At 44.0% G+C, this 16087-nt stretch overlaps 1 protein-coding gene across 2 annotated transcripts in view; it reads left to right on the forward strand.

Moving 5' to 3' along the window:
- The window catches only part of LOC142857741 (low-density lipoprotein receptor-related protein 2-like), a 49183-nt gene that overhangs the window by 32042 nt on the left and 1054 nt on the right, over positions 1–16087 (forward strand). For both annotated transcript variants that reach the window (XM_075986530.1, XM_075986529.1), the window contains exons 19-31: positions 1788–1917; positions 2082–2266; positions 2921–3107; positions 3996–4214; positions 4601–4781; positions 7170–7371; positions 7460–7624; positions 7937–8137; positions 8608–9157; positions 9995–10120; positions 12014–12124; positions 14231–14467; positions 14647–15124. In XM_075986530.1, the coding sequence (XP_075842645.1) occupies positions 1788–1917; positions 2082–2266; positions 2921–3107; positions 3996–4214; positions 4601–4781; positions 7170–7371; positions 7460–7624; positions 7937–8137; positions 8608–9157; positions 9995–10120; positions 12014–12124; positions 14231–14467; positions 14647–15124 (2972 nt within the window). The remainder of the gene's footprint in view (positions 1–1787; positions 1918–2081; positions 2267–2920; positions 3108–3995; positions 4215–4600; positions 4782–7169; positions 7372–7459; positions 7625–7936; positions 8138–8607; positions 9158–9994; positions 10121–12013; positions 12125–14230; positions 14468–14646; positions 15125–16087) is intronic.

A 16087-nucleotide genomic window follows, 5' to 3' on the forward strand; every position in this document is an offset into this window, starting at 1 on the left:
GCATAGTATTTGCTTATAATGGACCCATATGTTCCCATACATTAAGTCCTCTTTAAGTTATTTATAACAACTAGTGCCGTGCTTATGCCGAGTAGTTTTCGCACAGCATTGTTTAGGGAACAGAGACAGGAAGCAATCTGTTAAATGCATGGTAAAGAATCACTTTTCAGAAATATTTTTGATTGTCTATGCAGAATGGCTTGCTGGCTGCAGCTCTCAAACACCACAGTGACACATACTCTCTGTTGGGAAATTCAGGAAAACATGGAGGCAGATTAATCACCCATGACTGCATCGGAGTGTGGCCGGGAAACTGCAGAAAACCAAATTTAGAGGAACTTGTGTTGTAGGAGGACTCCGAGGATTAGAACATGATCCCCATGGCTTGAACAGCCAATCCAAAGCTGAGCTCTGAGATGGGACAGGCTTGTCCCCTAGCTGCTTTGAATTGTCACCATGAAGCTTACTGGAGCTCAAGGACTGTCCCAGAAGCCCCCTGCTTGCACATGACCTTAGTGCTCAGAAGCTGGGAATGGGTCTAAAAGCTCTGGGGTTTATCAGCTACACAGACGGCTCCTCCCAAGTCAGAGAAGATGCTAAAGACACTGTCAATTTTGTTTGGTTTTATTTTATTTTTGTTGTTCTTGATTTTGAGACAGGGTTCTCTGTGTAGCCCTGGCAGTCCTGGAACTCACTCTGTAGACCAGGCTGGCCTCAAACTCATAGATCCACCTGCCTCTGACCCTCAAAGCCCACCCCCCCACCAAGTGCTGAGACTAAAGGGGGGCACTACCACTGCCCCACAATGCTGTCAAATTTAATTCACTGGAGCATATATCACTGTGGCAGAAAGAGCTGTGGGTTCATTCCTCAATTGAATTCCTTTGCTTCTCTCATCCAGATGAAGTGAAGATGTCCCAAATGATCCATTCCCCCACACTTTTATTTCTTTTTTCAATTATTCACGGAACAGTTTATTTGCTTGCCTTACCTGGCAGGCCACTCCTTGTGAGCACCTATAGTTGTGTTCTGCTTGGATGTCAATATTATCCACAGGAGGGAATGCTGTCCAGGTTAGCTCTAAGCTCAAGAACCTGAGAAGAAGCCCAGACTCAATTCAATTTGAGGTTCTTGTCCTCCTCAGTCTAAGCGAGTGCGACCTCGACAAGGCCACGGTCTTGTCACTTTTCAAGGTCAAATGCCACCCTTTCTCCAAGGCCAATGAGGAGGCTGAGCCTCACTCATGTCCCCTGCAGGCATGGCTACTTCCTTCCCTAGAGGCCAGATAATGGCCATAGTCCATTACCCAAGTCAAGGAAAACGTGCCATGAATGAGTCGCAAAGGGTTTGTGGCGGTCACTCTTCTGACGAGGCTGTAAACAGCAATGAAATAAGGCCTTCAAAACACAACAGAACAGAAGCACGTATGAAATCAGAGACTGAGGCAGCATGCACAGGGCCTGCATGGGTCTGCACCAGATAGGGTCTTAGATCTAGAAGGAGAAGTAGATACATACCTCATCCCCAACCTGGACGCCATCTCCAACTGATAACCACTTTCCTCCAAGGGAGTCTCTCTGGGGAAACAAACTACTCTTAAGGGTGTACTGCATGTCCAGCTACTGAAGAGACTGATCTCATATTTTGTCCCTTTTGGGCACTTAGGTTTCCTCTGGCATTCTTGCAGAAGAAACTTAAGCGTAGTCTCCTTGGCTGGGGCCTTGTCTAACTCTGCAGCCCCCTGACTTAGCTAGAGAGGGTGAGCACTGATTATCACTGTATTCCAGGACTGCGACCCCGAGGTGCTTCCATGTGGCCCAAGGCAGTGGGCCTGTAGAAGTGGAGACCAATGCGTACCTGATTTCTGGCACTGTGATGGACAGAGTGACTGCAGAGACAGCAGCGACGAGGCTGAGTGTAAGTGCCGGGCATCCTCACTGAGGCAGAAGCCAAAGGTATCCCTGCAAACTCTACAGAAGCTGAAGTCCATCCTCTTTTCTCATTGGAGGGGTCTTTTAGGGGTAGTAAGCTTAGGGCTCTATTGTAAAACTCTAAAGGAAGGCAATCCCCTGCCCCAACAGGTGCTCCGCAGAAGTGCCTGGATTCCGAGTTCCAGTGTACCACTGGCGCCTGCCTCAGCTTCAGTGTGGTGTGTGATGGGCGAGAGGACTGTGCGGATGGTTCAGATGAGGGTGGAGAGTGTTCTTCGTCAGCCTGCAGCCCCGAGCAATGTTACCATGCCTGCTACCAGACCCCAGCTGGGCCAGTGAGTTGCTGAAGTTACGGTTTGTTCTCTATCAACCACATCTGTGCTGAGCAAAGCCAAGGGGGCACTCATTCAGGTGGTTCCCTCATAGCACCTTGATCTCAAAGACATATACCTGTGGCCCTTCCCGTCTCTTCTTGAGCTGTAGGAGAAATGTTGCATGGTGCTAAGATCCAAACATCCAGGCAGGTCAGGAAAATGACAACCCGAAAGTTCTTCCTTGTGGATATATGGTATCTACCGTGCTCTTAAGTCGAGAATTGGCTAGGTTAAGGCAGCGTTACTCAGTTGCAGGCAGTGAACTCAAGTCTCTTAGTGCAGTAAAAGAAAGTGTTCTGCTATTTGGTAACAGCCACCCTCTACTGACAGATGACCAACTCAGTTAGCTTCATATGCTCGCGTCTCATGAAGGCAGTGGAGGCTCTGGCATCCTGGGCTGAACCTGGCCATTGTTTCTCTGGTCCCATGAAGGCTGGAAGGGTGTAACAGGTACAGTGAAGTGGATGAGGCAAAGAGAAGTGGCTGTTCGAAGCAAAGCTGTTTCTGTTGTCAAAATGAAATGTAGCCCCATGTGAATTTCATAGGAAGATCAAGGCTCTTTGATCAGTGCTGTTCTGCCTTTGGAATGAGTTGATGACTTCTTATCTCTTTCAGGTGTGTGCTTGTGCCCCAGGTTTTGAACTGAATAACAGCAGTCAAATTTGTCAGGATGTAAATGAGTGCCAGCGGCCAACTGGTCGACCTTGCAGTCAGACCTGTATCAATACTGAGGGCTCATATAATTGTGCCTGTCACCCTGGCTACTTGCTGGGCCCAGATGGTCACACTTGTAAGGCAACAGGTAACTTGGAGCTGGGAATGTCTCCTAAGTCTTGGATCATAAGTGCTGAATTCCTAACGCTGTGACTGTGTGTCAACCTGGCTTTTCATATCCAACCTTTCTTTCCAGTTTCTCTGCCCCAGTATTTCATTCATGACCAGCCTAATGCCTACCAACAAATGTGTGGATAAAGAAAATGTGGTGTAAATACACAAGGGAATTTATTTGGTCATAAAGAAAAATGAAATTATGTCACTGGCAGGAAAAGGAGTAGAACTGGAGATTATGTTAAATGAAATAAGCCAGACTCGAGAGACAAATATTGCAGTTGTCCTTTTCTTTGTGGAATATAGATTTTTATATGAATAGATACAGGGTATAAAAGTCAAAGGGGGATCACAGATGGGGACAAAGAGAATTAAAGGGGGATAAGAGAGGATAATAGAGGGGAAAAAGATAAAATAGCATATATTCTCTTTCATATGTGGGATTTGTGTGTATGCTTTTATGATAGAAAAGCAGAACAGGGATTGTTTGAAGAAGGGAAATAGACCAGCATTGATGGGGGATGGAAGTGGATGGAGAGAGTAGATATGAGCAAGGGACAATGATGTGTATAATGCATATGTCATGATGAAACTCATTATTTTGCTCACCAAGAAAATAAAGGAGTTGTTGCTTTTAATATAAGCTAATAATTGCTGTATTCCATATATCCTTAAGTCATGGTTATTATTGTAACCATTGTGTTATGAGCACTCCTTCCATTTGAGCTAATTGACAGCCCAGCCTCGGCAACAAGAATCCAAAAGCCGCATACCGTGTCATATTCTTTTATTCTTTAGCCTGTGCTGATCTTCACTGTATAAACTCCTTTGGGTCACGTTGAATGCCCTTTCTTTTTGGCAGGTGCTGAGCCAATCCTGCTTGTTGCAATTGAGTTTAACCTATTCCTTTCTGGACTGCGAAGCTTGAAAGAAGATATCCTGGCAACTACTGACAAGACCCTGGCTATCTACTCTGTGGACTATGACTTAGTGGATCAGAAAATCTTCTGGGCAGATCCCAATGCAGAAAGTATAAGGTGGATGAGTATGGCCACGAAGAAGGATGGGATAGTGGTGAGAGGTACGCCCTACTGGAAAGCTCTTAGTAAACACACAGAGCATAAACAACACAATGAGGGGCAATTGGTGTGAACCTGGGATGGGATTTGCCTCCTCCATTGAAAGGGACCAAGGCTTGCTGGTTAGTAAGAAACAGAAAGATGCCACCATCTTCATTTCAGTGGACATGGGTTCTACCAGGCTGCAACCTATTGGCCACTGCTTGTAATGATTATCTTTCTCTACAATAGTATTTGGGGATATACTAATAATAGTTTTTTTTCTCTGCTGGATATGCATTAGCACTTGGAAAATGAATGGATATGGTTTGCAAGTCTAGAATCTCTTGGCTTAAGCTGACTGAAGTTACAATGTAGTGTAAGCATACCTGTTGAATGCTCTCTTTAGGGATAAAGCCAGACTGTATAGTGGTTGACTGGATTGGAAGGAATCTCTACTGGACCGATAGGGGAGCTGGCCAGATTTTGGCGATTCAGTTAACTGCTGTTGAGAGAGGAAAGTCCGAGCACACAGTTGTCCTGGATGATGTGCTTCAGCCCCAGTCTTTGGCTTTGGATCCCCTAAATGGGTGAGTCAGGGATCAAAGTGCCTGGTCAAGAACCTTAAGCTGGTTATCCCGGCCTAGTTCTACTTTGATGCTTGTGCTATCCCAATCCAGAGTGAGTGAATTGAAAATGTATCTGGGTTTAGAACTAGGGCTGATCTGTGTCGACCAGAAGCATGGTTATTACAGGTCTCGAAACGTTGGGGAAAGTTCCAAGTGCAACTCTAGTCCTGGTCCACCACTGGTTTCTTTTTTTTTTTTCTTTTTTTTTTGGTTTTTTGAGACAGGGTTTCTCTGTGGTTTTGGAGCCTGTCCTGGAACTAGCTCTTGTAGACAAGGCTGGTCTCGAACTCACAGAGATCCGCCTGCCTCTGCCTCCCGAGTGCTGGGATTAAAGGCGTGTGCCACCACCGCCCGGCTCCACCACTGGTTTCTAAGGCAAACAAATGAACTCTTAGAACACATTTTGATTTTTTTTTCACGTTTTGATTTTTAAATGGCAGATGAGGAGAGAAGGGAGCTAGTAAGGATGGTTAAATCAGGGTCATCTAGATTTGAGTGAAGCTTGAGTGATTCCACTTACAGTCCTTTCTTTCTGAGAAAGCTTTGTGTGTGTGTGTGTGTGTGTGTGTATTCCAGTGCTAAGGCACACATGTGGAAGTCAGAAGACAATTTGAAGGAGTTGGTTTTCCCTTCCCATCAGAGGGTTTCCAAGAATTGAACTCAAGTGGTCAGGTTTCAAGGCAATAGCTTTTACCATTGGTCCATCTCTCGAGCCCAAAGGCACACAAGTTCAGGTAATATTCCCAGTCTGTCACTGGGATAACTATAGGTGTAACAGATACAAGAAAAAGATAGAGGGGATCTAGGGTCCAGTGGTAACCCACGTTTAATATCCTCATTCTTCTTCTTTTCTTGTGTAATATGTATTTTATTTATTGATTGTTTGATTGATTTTTATTGAGCTCTACATTTTTCTCTTCTCCCTTCCCTGACTCTCCCCTTTAACCCTCCCCCAAGGTCCCCATGCTCCCAATTTACTTAGGAGATCTTGTTTTTTTCTACTTTCTACTTCCCATGTAGATTAGATCTTTGTAAGTCTCTCTTAGTGTCCACATTGTTGTCTAAGTTCTCTAGGATTGTGATTTGTAGGCTGGTTTTCTTTGCTTTAGTGAGTACATGTGATAATTGTTTTTCTGTGTCTGGGTTATCTCACTCAAAATAATGTTTTCTAGCTCCATCCATTTTTCCAAAAAATTCAAGATGTTGTTATTTTTTTCTGCTGTGTAGTACTCCAATGTGGTGCTGTGTATCACATTTTCCTTATCCATTCTTTGGTTGAGGGGCATTTAGGTTGTTTCCAGGTTCTGGCTATGACAAACAATGCTGCTAGAACATAGTTGAGCGCATGTCCTTGTGACACAATTGAGCATCCAAAAGTGATATTACTGGGTCTTGAGGTTGTTTCTTAATTTTCAGAGAAATCGCCATACTGACATCCAAAGGGGCTGTTCCAGCTTGCATTCCTACCAGCATTGGAGGAGTGTTCCCTTTATCTCACAATCTCCAGCATAAGTTGTCATCAGTGTTTTTGATCTTGGCCATTCTTACAGGTGTAAGATGGAATCTCAGAGTTGTTTTGATTTGCATTGCTCTGATGGCTAAGGATGTTGAACATTTTCTCTGTTGAGAGTTCTCTGTTTAGGTCTGTACTACATTTTTTATTGGATTATTTGTTCTTTTGATGACCAATTTCTTGAGTTCTTTGTATATTTTGGAGATCAGACCTCTGTCTGATGTGGGGTTCGTGAAGATCTTTTCCCATTCTGTAAGCTGTTGTTTTGTCTTGTTGACCATGTCCTTTGCTTTCCAGAAGAAATTTTCAGCATGAATTTCAGAATACTAACAGTAGTTTCTGGTGGATTTAACAGTTACAGTGAATAATGTAGTCTCACCTACATATCCATCCATGATAATTTTTAAATCTATTTTTTAGCGTACTTTTCAACCTATTTTTATTTTTTCCCCTTTTTTTCTATTTTTTATTTTCTATGTTTGTAAGCCCACCTTCTAGCTGAGGAAAGATTGGCAAGTTCCCTGGTTCCTTTCCAGGTTAAGAACTACTGTAATCCCTAGCTTCTTGTGACAACCAATCACCATAAAATTTCAAGAAAAGCTTCCTTCTAATATTTCACAGTTATACTTAAGAAACGGAACTAATTAAAAATTGAGGAAAAAACTAATTGAGCCTTCAGTCAGCATGTTTCCTTTTTGCTATGATGACATTGAATTCAAAGCTACTACATTTTGTGTCCATTTGTAATCTTTGTAAGTAAACGTTCTAAGAAATGAATTGATAGATGTTTTCTCCAAAGCAATAGACTGCCTGAAATCTGGCATTTACTCACACAGACTGATGTACTGGTCCAAAATTGGAGGAGAACCTCAAATAGAACAAGCCAGCATGGATGGGAGCAGCAGGAAGACGCTTGTCAATCAAGGTCTCGGTCGGCCAACTAGCCTCGCCCTTGACCAGTCAAGCTGGAAGATATTCTGGTCTGATGAGAAATTTCACTGCATTGGCTCTGCCAACCTGGATGGCAGTGGCGTTAGTGTAAGTGCCCTTTTGATATTAGGCTCAGTTCAGATACCATGTGTCTTGTGTAAACCTCACCCCAGAAAGCTCACCTTCACCGTTGTAGATGTTGCAGCTAACACAAATCAAGAACCCCTTTTCAGTCGCTGTGTTTGAAGATAAGATCTTCTGGTCTGACCTGAAGACAAGAACAATACAGCATGTGGAGAAGACGACAGGCAAGGACAGGACTGTCCTCATCAAGCGTTCTGGACAGCCCTTTGGACTCAAGGTACGTGGAGTCCTCTTAAAATATCTTCCTGGTCCTTCAGGAAAAAGATATGTCTACGAACTAGCCAATCACCAAGTTAGGTGGCATCCACCCATAGTGATCTGGACTGTGTCTGTAGCTCCATGGTAGAGTGGTACTTGCTAGGAGACTTGAGGCTGTTTTCAATCCTTGCACACAGATAAAGAAAGAGATAAGAGAAGGGAGGTAGAAGGTAAGGAAGAAAGGGGAAGGGAAAGGAGAGGGGAAGAGAATCCATTGACTTGCTATTGGAAAGGATTTAGCACTGAGAAGCATCCAGCTCTTTTCTTTCAGATCATGCATGAAGTCCTCCAGCCCAAGTCTTCCAGTCCTTGCCTGGACAGGGGATGTTCTCACTTGTGCCTTCTGAGCCCACGGGCTAAAGGAAGCTGTCGTTGCCCGGTTGGCCTCCTGCTGGCAGATGATGGAATCACCTGTGTCTCTCTCCAAGAGTCTGCCTTTGTATTCCTGGTATTGCCCACTGTTCTCACCCAGGTATTGTTTCAGTGCTTTCCTGACATTCCTATGCTTAATTCGTGGTGCCATCTCTGGGCTGGTGGTCTTGGGTTCTATAACAAAGCAGGCCGAGCGAATCAGTCAGTAGCGCCCATCCATGGCCTCTACATCAGCACATGCCTCCAGGATCCTGTGTCCTGTTTGAGTTCCTGTCTTGACTTCTTTTGATGATGAACTATGATATAAACGCATAAGCCAAATAAACCCCTTTTGGCCCAACTTGCTTTTGGTCATGGTTACAGCAATAGTAACCTTGACTAAGACATGCGGGTTTTAGGAATCCTCCATGGTAGAGGCTCCAGGAAAGAAACACATTAACTGCTTTCTGCTTTCGGGAGGGGGAGGTCTGAAATTACTCATTTAAGAATCCTAGAACCAATGTCATATTGAGATTTAAAACAAAAGAGAGGAGGCTCGACCAGTACTACCCATCTGATTTTTCCTCATAGATCTATCTGAAAAACCTTAAGACTGAGACACAACAAACAACTCTACCGGAACACAGAACACTCCCCTTCACCAGCGTCAATCAGCTGGCCTCGGTGGATTATCTCATCCAGGAAAAGGCCCTCTACCTGTCAGAGCTAAATACCAGTGACATCAGGCTACTGAGGCTGGAAGAACCAGGGATCCTGTCATGGCAGAGAATCGTATCTGGGAAGGGGACAGTGGTTGACTTTGCTCTGGACTGGCTGAGTGGGAACATATATTGGATTGCCAGTGAGAACCCCCATGTCAATGTTGCTTCCTCCAAAGGCCAACATCCCATAGTCTTGCTCAGCAAAAACCTTTACCACCCGACCTCCATTGTCCTCCACCCACCTACGGCAGTCATGTGCTTGGCAGACCTGGGTTCTCAGGGTGATGGGAGACATGGTGCCAGCATTGAATGTGCCTCTATGGATGGCGGCAGGAGAAGGGCAGTGTGGCTGAAGTCCCAGGTACCTGTGGGCCTGGCCTTTTCGGACTCAGGGACCCGAGTATACTGGGCTGATACTGGTAAGCGATTAATATCTGCACCCTAAATATGACCCTGTCAGACCGTGCACTGGGTAACGAAGTTCTGGCCAATGATCTTCAGCTATGAGCTTGCACAACTCAGTCTACATCTACCCACACGATAGAGACAAGGAAAGGCTTGTCCTAAGTAGCAGAGTATAGACCACACAGTCATTTGTAAAAGATAGGACTGAGAACCCAGAAAGTCTGAATAATAGTGGGGAGATGGTTCAACTAGAAAGGCACCTGCCTTGCAAACACAAGGACCTGTGTTTAGAGCCCAAGAACTCCATAAAGCTGCATTACTTAGCACATGGTGGTAATCCCAGTTGCCCTATGATGACATTGGAGGTGGGACCTTATGGGTCAGCTAGCCTGGTATATGTGGTAGCAAAAACCAAAGAGCTTCTGCCTCAAACAAAAAATTTGACTTTGTCAGCTGACCTTAAAACATGCTGTGACACAAGCACACCTCCACTCATGTGTGTATACGTGACTTACACGCTTATCATATACACATACACACACATACCACATAGACTGTCTAGTGTATGTACATATATACTATGCATATATATGCAAATCACTGTGACTCACACACACCATGTATACTATATATATACTATACATATATAAAATATATACATATATGTGCACATATATAGATGCAAATCACTATGCATCATTGTTACAAAGAGGTGAATGAGGGAGAATCAGCTTCAGAGCCTGAATGGCAAACATTCAGCATCATCCTGAAGCTGAGGCAAGACATACCAAGTTCCAGGATAAAGTACAGCTTTTGGGACTAAACAAAATTAACTAAGCATCTCTTCCTAGGGCAGGAGCTTATCCAAAGTATTCAGCTAGATGGCTCAGGATACAGAGTGGAGCACGAAGGAATAAAGGGTCTTCGCCTCTTTGCATGTGGCCAAGACATGATGCTGTGGACAACAGTTGATGATGGTAGGTCTTGTTGTATGGATTGAACTGTGATCTGAATTTACTCCTGCACTCCAAAGAGCATCTGCTTCTTCTTAGCACCTGTCCCTAGCAGTGTCTTGCTCTCGGAAGAATGACCGACTTCCTTCACCTAGAGGAGGATGTGTAACAATGCATCTGAGACTTGGAGGACCTGTCACTTACTTGGTTACTCTTTATATCAGCGTTTCTCAACCTTCCTAAGGCTGCGACCCTTTAATACAGTTCCTCATGTTGTGGTGACCCCCCCAACCATAACATTATTTCATTGGTACTTCATAACTGTAATTTTGCTGCTGTTCTGAATCGTAATTGTAATGTAAATATCTGAAACATAGGGTATACAATAGAAGTTGCGACCTACAGGTTGAGAACCCCTGTTCTGTATGACTAAGCTTAGGTCCCAAAATGTCTGTATTTTATTTGATGTTTCTTACTGCTATGCCACCGATCTGTCACTGTGACGAAACACGCCTGACAACCGACTCACGAGGAGAAGAGGATTTGGATTCATAGCTCCCTGGGTTTCGGGGCACTTGTCTGGTTGCATTTGACTCTTTGGTGAGGAAGTGTATCGTGATGTGTCATGTGTCAGAGAAGCAAATTGTCCCATGGATGCAAAAAGCAAAGAGAGAGAACAAGGAAGGCCAGGGACCTAAAATTCCCATCTATGGCATGCCCTTAGCAACCTAACTTCCTTCCTCTTAGCCCTAAGCTGGAGACCAAGCCCTCAAAACATAGACCTTTAGATAAGCTCGTGCAAGAGAGAAGTAGGCCCAGAGTTGGAACAAGGGGGCATGTCTGCTCTCAGTTACTAGCCATCCCAGCTTCCCCATCAAATGACAGGACATGTCATAGTTGACAAAGTAAACCTGAGGCACAAGGTGGACTTTCTCTTCTCCTTTTAAAATTACTTTTCCTGGTCCACATAAAAGAAATGGGTTTCACTGTGACATTTTCACACATGTTGGTTGTTAATAGTTTGTGACAGCCTTTCCCAAAGCCCCAGTCCCTATGATTTTGCCCTCCTCCATCCCCCTCTTATCCCTGCTTCTGCTTTACTGGCACACACACAGCTTTTTTCAGGACTCGAGTGTGGCCATTTCTAGCATATTAAGGGGGTTGCCCCAAATCCCAGTATTCTAATACATCATGATGTCTACGCTAGCTAGAGTCCTGGGAATAAACTCTAGGTGAATATCTAGACTTGATGAAACGGCAGAAAAGCTTTAAAATAAACCTGTCTCCTTCAATATCCAGGTGTCAATCATCCCCAGCAGAACTTTTTCCCAGATCCTCCCTACCTCCAAGCGTCTGAGGTGTGGGATGAGCCACTTCCCATCCTCTTTAGGATCCCGCACATCGCCTCCTAAAGGGAGCTATTTCCAGACACGTGTTCTAATCAATTCTGAGACGAGACAATCCCTTATTGCATAGCCCACATTTATGTGTCACTTGTTCTTTCTAGCTCAACATTCAGTTAATTTATTGACATGTAACTTTGATATTTTTGTGTGTCGTTTTTTTGAGACAGCGTCTCACTCTGTAGCCCCAAATTCAGTCTTCCCGACTCAGCCTCCAAAGTGCTACTGTTAGAAGTGTTTGTCACCATGCAGGCCTAACAGGTGACTCTGCTGTGGAGGACATGCCATGTGACCTGGTTTTGGTTGGAAATTTGTCATTTTTAAAGGTTCTCATAGCATTTCTTTCTCACAATGAAACACAGAAAAATATGCAACTATTCTGAAAAATTCTTTTTGCTTCGCTGGCTCACACAGATGAGTTAAAGTGTTTCTCCTAAACCCACTTCATTGCCTAGGAACGGTTCTGCCATGGATTTTCTTTCTGTTAACAGTTACTCACTGGCTTTTGTTTCAGCCCAGATCACCAAAGTTTGGTACAGCAAAGCTCAAGTCTCGGAAAACCAATGGTTCCAAGTAGACCAGAAGGTTGTAGACCTAAAAGTTTATAGTACACTTAGTCAACAGGGTAAGTACACCTCCCATGATTGTGACAATCCCACGGAGGGGGCACTCCACCCTACCATCTCCTTGGAGTGCCTTTGTGTTTCCCATGATGTAAAAATATTCCTGTCTAAAACTTTTACTGGTCTGCCCAATGCGTGTGTGTATATGCTGTTCTCTACTGTCTGGGTCAGGTACACCATTGACCCCACTGTCTTCTGAACTGGGTACCAAGTATGGCCATGGTAAATCCATTAGGCTGGGAGTTGATGGATTCGGTGTGCTGGCTTTCAAAAGAAGAGACTAGAATCATAGAATGCTCTTCAGAGGTGTACTTCCAGTATCTAAGTACCCAACACATGCATGTGCGCACGCACGCATACACACACACACACACACACACATACACACAGTCATATCTCTTCTATTTTCAGTGTTGTACTGAGATCAGACCCTTTACCATAGGGACCTTTGGGGGACACTAAAGATCTACACTATAAAACTTGAGTTCTGTTTCACTTTCTTCTCTTAAGTTTTATTTTATAATTTTTTTTTCCTTCATGGACCTTCCAGACTCTGGCTTTCAGGCGGCTAATGTTTGGTTTCCTTTTCTGTGTTGTTGTTTTGTGTACTTGCTGTGCTTGGGATCTACCCAGCCTTTATGAACACAGGGCCTGAGTGTTACCAATGAGCCTGCCTCCTCCACTCACAACTTTTTTAAAATTGAAAACAGATTAGTTGTATATTCTGATCACTCTTTCCCCTCCTCCAATTCCTCCTAGACACCCCCCATTTCCCTCACACCCAAATCCACACTCTTTCTCTCTCACATTAGAATACAAACAGGCATCTAAAATAGTAGTAGTAATAGTAAAATAAGATAAAATAAAGGCAAAAAACCATAGTAGGACAAAATTAACAAACAGGGAAGATCAGAGCCAAGGAAAACACATAAGAAACACATACAGACACTAAGACACACAACATTCAAATACACAGAAATCTATTAAAATCAGAAACCAGAATATATCACTTTGTTCTTGTAGACTAAACAATACTAATATTATTATAAACAAAATGCCACTTGAGACAAGACACACCTGGTGGTTGGTGCAGGTTGGTGGTTCTATTTGGTGGGGGCTGAGGCAGGATGAGTTTAAGCTCAAGGTCTGTCTGGCTTGCAGAGTGAGTTCAAGGCTATCTGTGGAACATAGTGAGATCCTGTCTTTAAAGAAAAGGAGGCTGGAGGGTCAGCATGGCTCTTGCCTACTACATATGAGACTTTGGGTCGAATCTTCAGCAACACACACACACACAATCTCCAAAGCGAAGCTAGCCTTCATTCTATGGTCCATCAGTTCTATCTATATTTGATGTTGATTGAGCCTTAAAGCTTAAACTTGTGAACAGTCAGACATGATCTGGACACATTAGTCTTAAGAGAATGTGGCCCCATTGTTTTGGGTTTGTTTGTTTGTTTGTTTTTGTGAGCATCAAGTCCCATGAAAGAGGGCTAGTCATGTGGGGGGCTGCTAGTCTTGGATCAATAAGGAGATAAATTTTAGACTCCTCCAAGTGATAGATGATCACTCAAGTTTTCTGTTGCTTAGTTCTTAGAAAGAGAACTCTGTGCCACAGTGCCTGGAATGTCCCATACTACAAGACCATTAGAAGTTTAAGACTAAGCCTTGAGGAATGATTCCAAATGAGAAATGGCTCCCTTAATCAGACTATGAAAAGGATGATCCCCCCCCCCCCCGCTTCTCTGCTTCTCTGCTTTCAACTAACAATAGTTTTATTTCCAAGGTCTTTCTGGTTCTGTCATTGGACGGATTTGACTGAAAACGCCCACAATGTAGTCTTGATTGATTAAGACGTCACCTCAATTTTTCTTAAGGCGGTCCCTTGTTAAACATTTAAAGCCACATTGATCTATGAAGAATTATCAATTACTCAGAGCCTCATTAACTGAAAGGAATCAAATGAAAGAGCTATCTAGTTTGTTGGAAACATCTGCATCTTCTGATGATAACGTATTTATAAAAAGCTTATAGAAAATTCTCTTGGAGCCTATAAATCTTTGATATATTCTTGGCTTTCTGGTTTGGGAATGGGCCGGGGTGTTATACAGGTAACAACAGCTGCTCCAAAGACAATGGAGGATGCAGTCACATCTGTTTACCAAATCCTGAGGGCAAGACTTGCAGGTGTCCCGTGGGGTACTGCTTGGTTGATGGTCACACGTGCGTGGAAGCTGTCCTGTGCTCTCCGCCATCACGGTGTTGTAAGGATGGTCAGAAGTGCATTTCCACGGAGCAAGTTTGCAACGGTCATGTTGACTGTCTGGATGGATCTGATGAAGTGGCCTGTGAGTACCTCCTACCCAGCCCCCGCTGTACATCAGTGTTCATGGCTTTGGGGAATATCCAATTCAATGCCATCCCTTAAATATCTATCCTCGATTCCACCAATTTAAATATGACTGAGTAACCATAATCTAGAGGAAGGAGGTTGGGCAAACAGTTCTATCTGCCTTGATTCTTATAGGTCTGAATCCAGATAGAAGCCATTCCACATCAATACTTAAGAAGCCAGAAGTTCAGAAAAGGTTGACACCAGAAGCTTTCAAACTTTTCCAGGCTACTGAGTCCACCACAGGTGAACATCTAGGACAAGAAGGGATGAGGCATCCTGCCAGAAAAACACTAACCACGCCAATGCCTGCCCCAGAGAGCAAGGTCCCCCAAACCAAGGGAAGAGAGGAAACTTTTGAGTCCAGGGCTCTACAGGAGGCAAATCATGTGCCCTGTAGCCAAGACTTTTGCAATGGAAGAGGGGTCTGCACCATGGAAGGAAAGCTGAGGAGATGCCTCTGCCTGGCGGAATATAATGGAGAGTTCTGCCAAGAAGTAGCCCATGGCCCGGCTACTGGCTTTGTAGCCCTGAGTGTCGCAGTTGCTTTATCAGCTATTCTGGCTGTTCTGGGGCTATTTCTACATTCCAGAAGAAAACGTAAATCCAAAAGGTGAGTGACTGGTAGTGTCTTCATGGGAAAATTCCCTTTCAAGGGCATCTTATAAAATAACACGAGTGGGGTTGAAGATTTAGGTCCACTCTAGGAATTCATTTCCAGAGGAAGGGTTGAGATGACGAGGCACCTGTTAAATGACCTGGAAAAGTAGTAATTGGGTCAATCTCCTTGAGTGAGACCTGAGGTGTGTCATTCAGTGTGGGGCCTGAGACACTTGCCAGGGTAAAATCTGATTAAAGGGTTGTCAGTGACGAAGCTACAGGAATGAAAGTGAGGTTTTCCCAATGATGGAGTCATGAGGGAGCACCAGCAATTGAAGGGGTGTTGGTTGAGAGGTTATGAATCTGCTAAGTTACCAGGCTGGGGATCACAAACATAAATTCATATCTCAAGAAGGCTGGAAGTGTTAACACAGCGCTTCATTTTCTTGTTTATCCCAGCGGCTGGTAGATGGTGGGGTGTCTTTCTTTGCCCTTCACAAGGTCTTTCCCCTTTATGTGTGTCTGCACCCCTCTTCTCGAAGACACACGATCATGTCGTGGTGGGGTTCCTTCTGTTGGCCTCCTTGAGTGCCTCTTTAAAAAGTCTACATTTTGTGGATTTGGTGTATTACAGGGCACAATGTAGCCCACACCTGGAGATGAAATTCAGGACTAATGAAAAGAATTTACACCAAGTTTTATCCAAGGGCAAGAAAGCCATTAAAGGAACAAACAGTAACCAAATGGTACTTGTGACATTGTGAGATAGAGGAGGAAGGTGTGTTTGAAGAAAGTGATTGAATGGACTGAGAAAGAACATTAAGCAGCCTACGGATGAAGAATTGTAAAGGGGCCTAACGCTTTAGAAGCTGTCTCATTGTTCTGCCTTCAATTCATAGACCAAAGAAAAGGCAGGAAAATGAACATGTCCAAGCAAATGCTAATTAATATGTAACTAGTTCACTCTTGGTCCTTC

The sequence above is a fragment of the Microtus pennsylvanicus genome, chromosome 9, assembly GCF_037038515.1.
Source record: "Microtus pennsylvanicus isolate mMicPen1 chromosome 9, mMicPen1.hap1, whole genome shotgun sequence".
NCBI lineage: Eukaryota > Metazoa > Chordata > Mammalia > Rodentia > Cricetidae > Microtus > Microtus pennsylvanicus.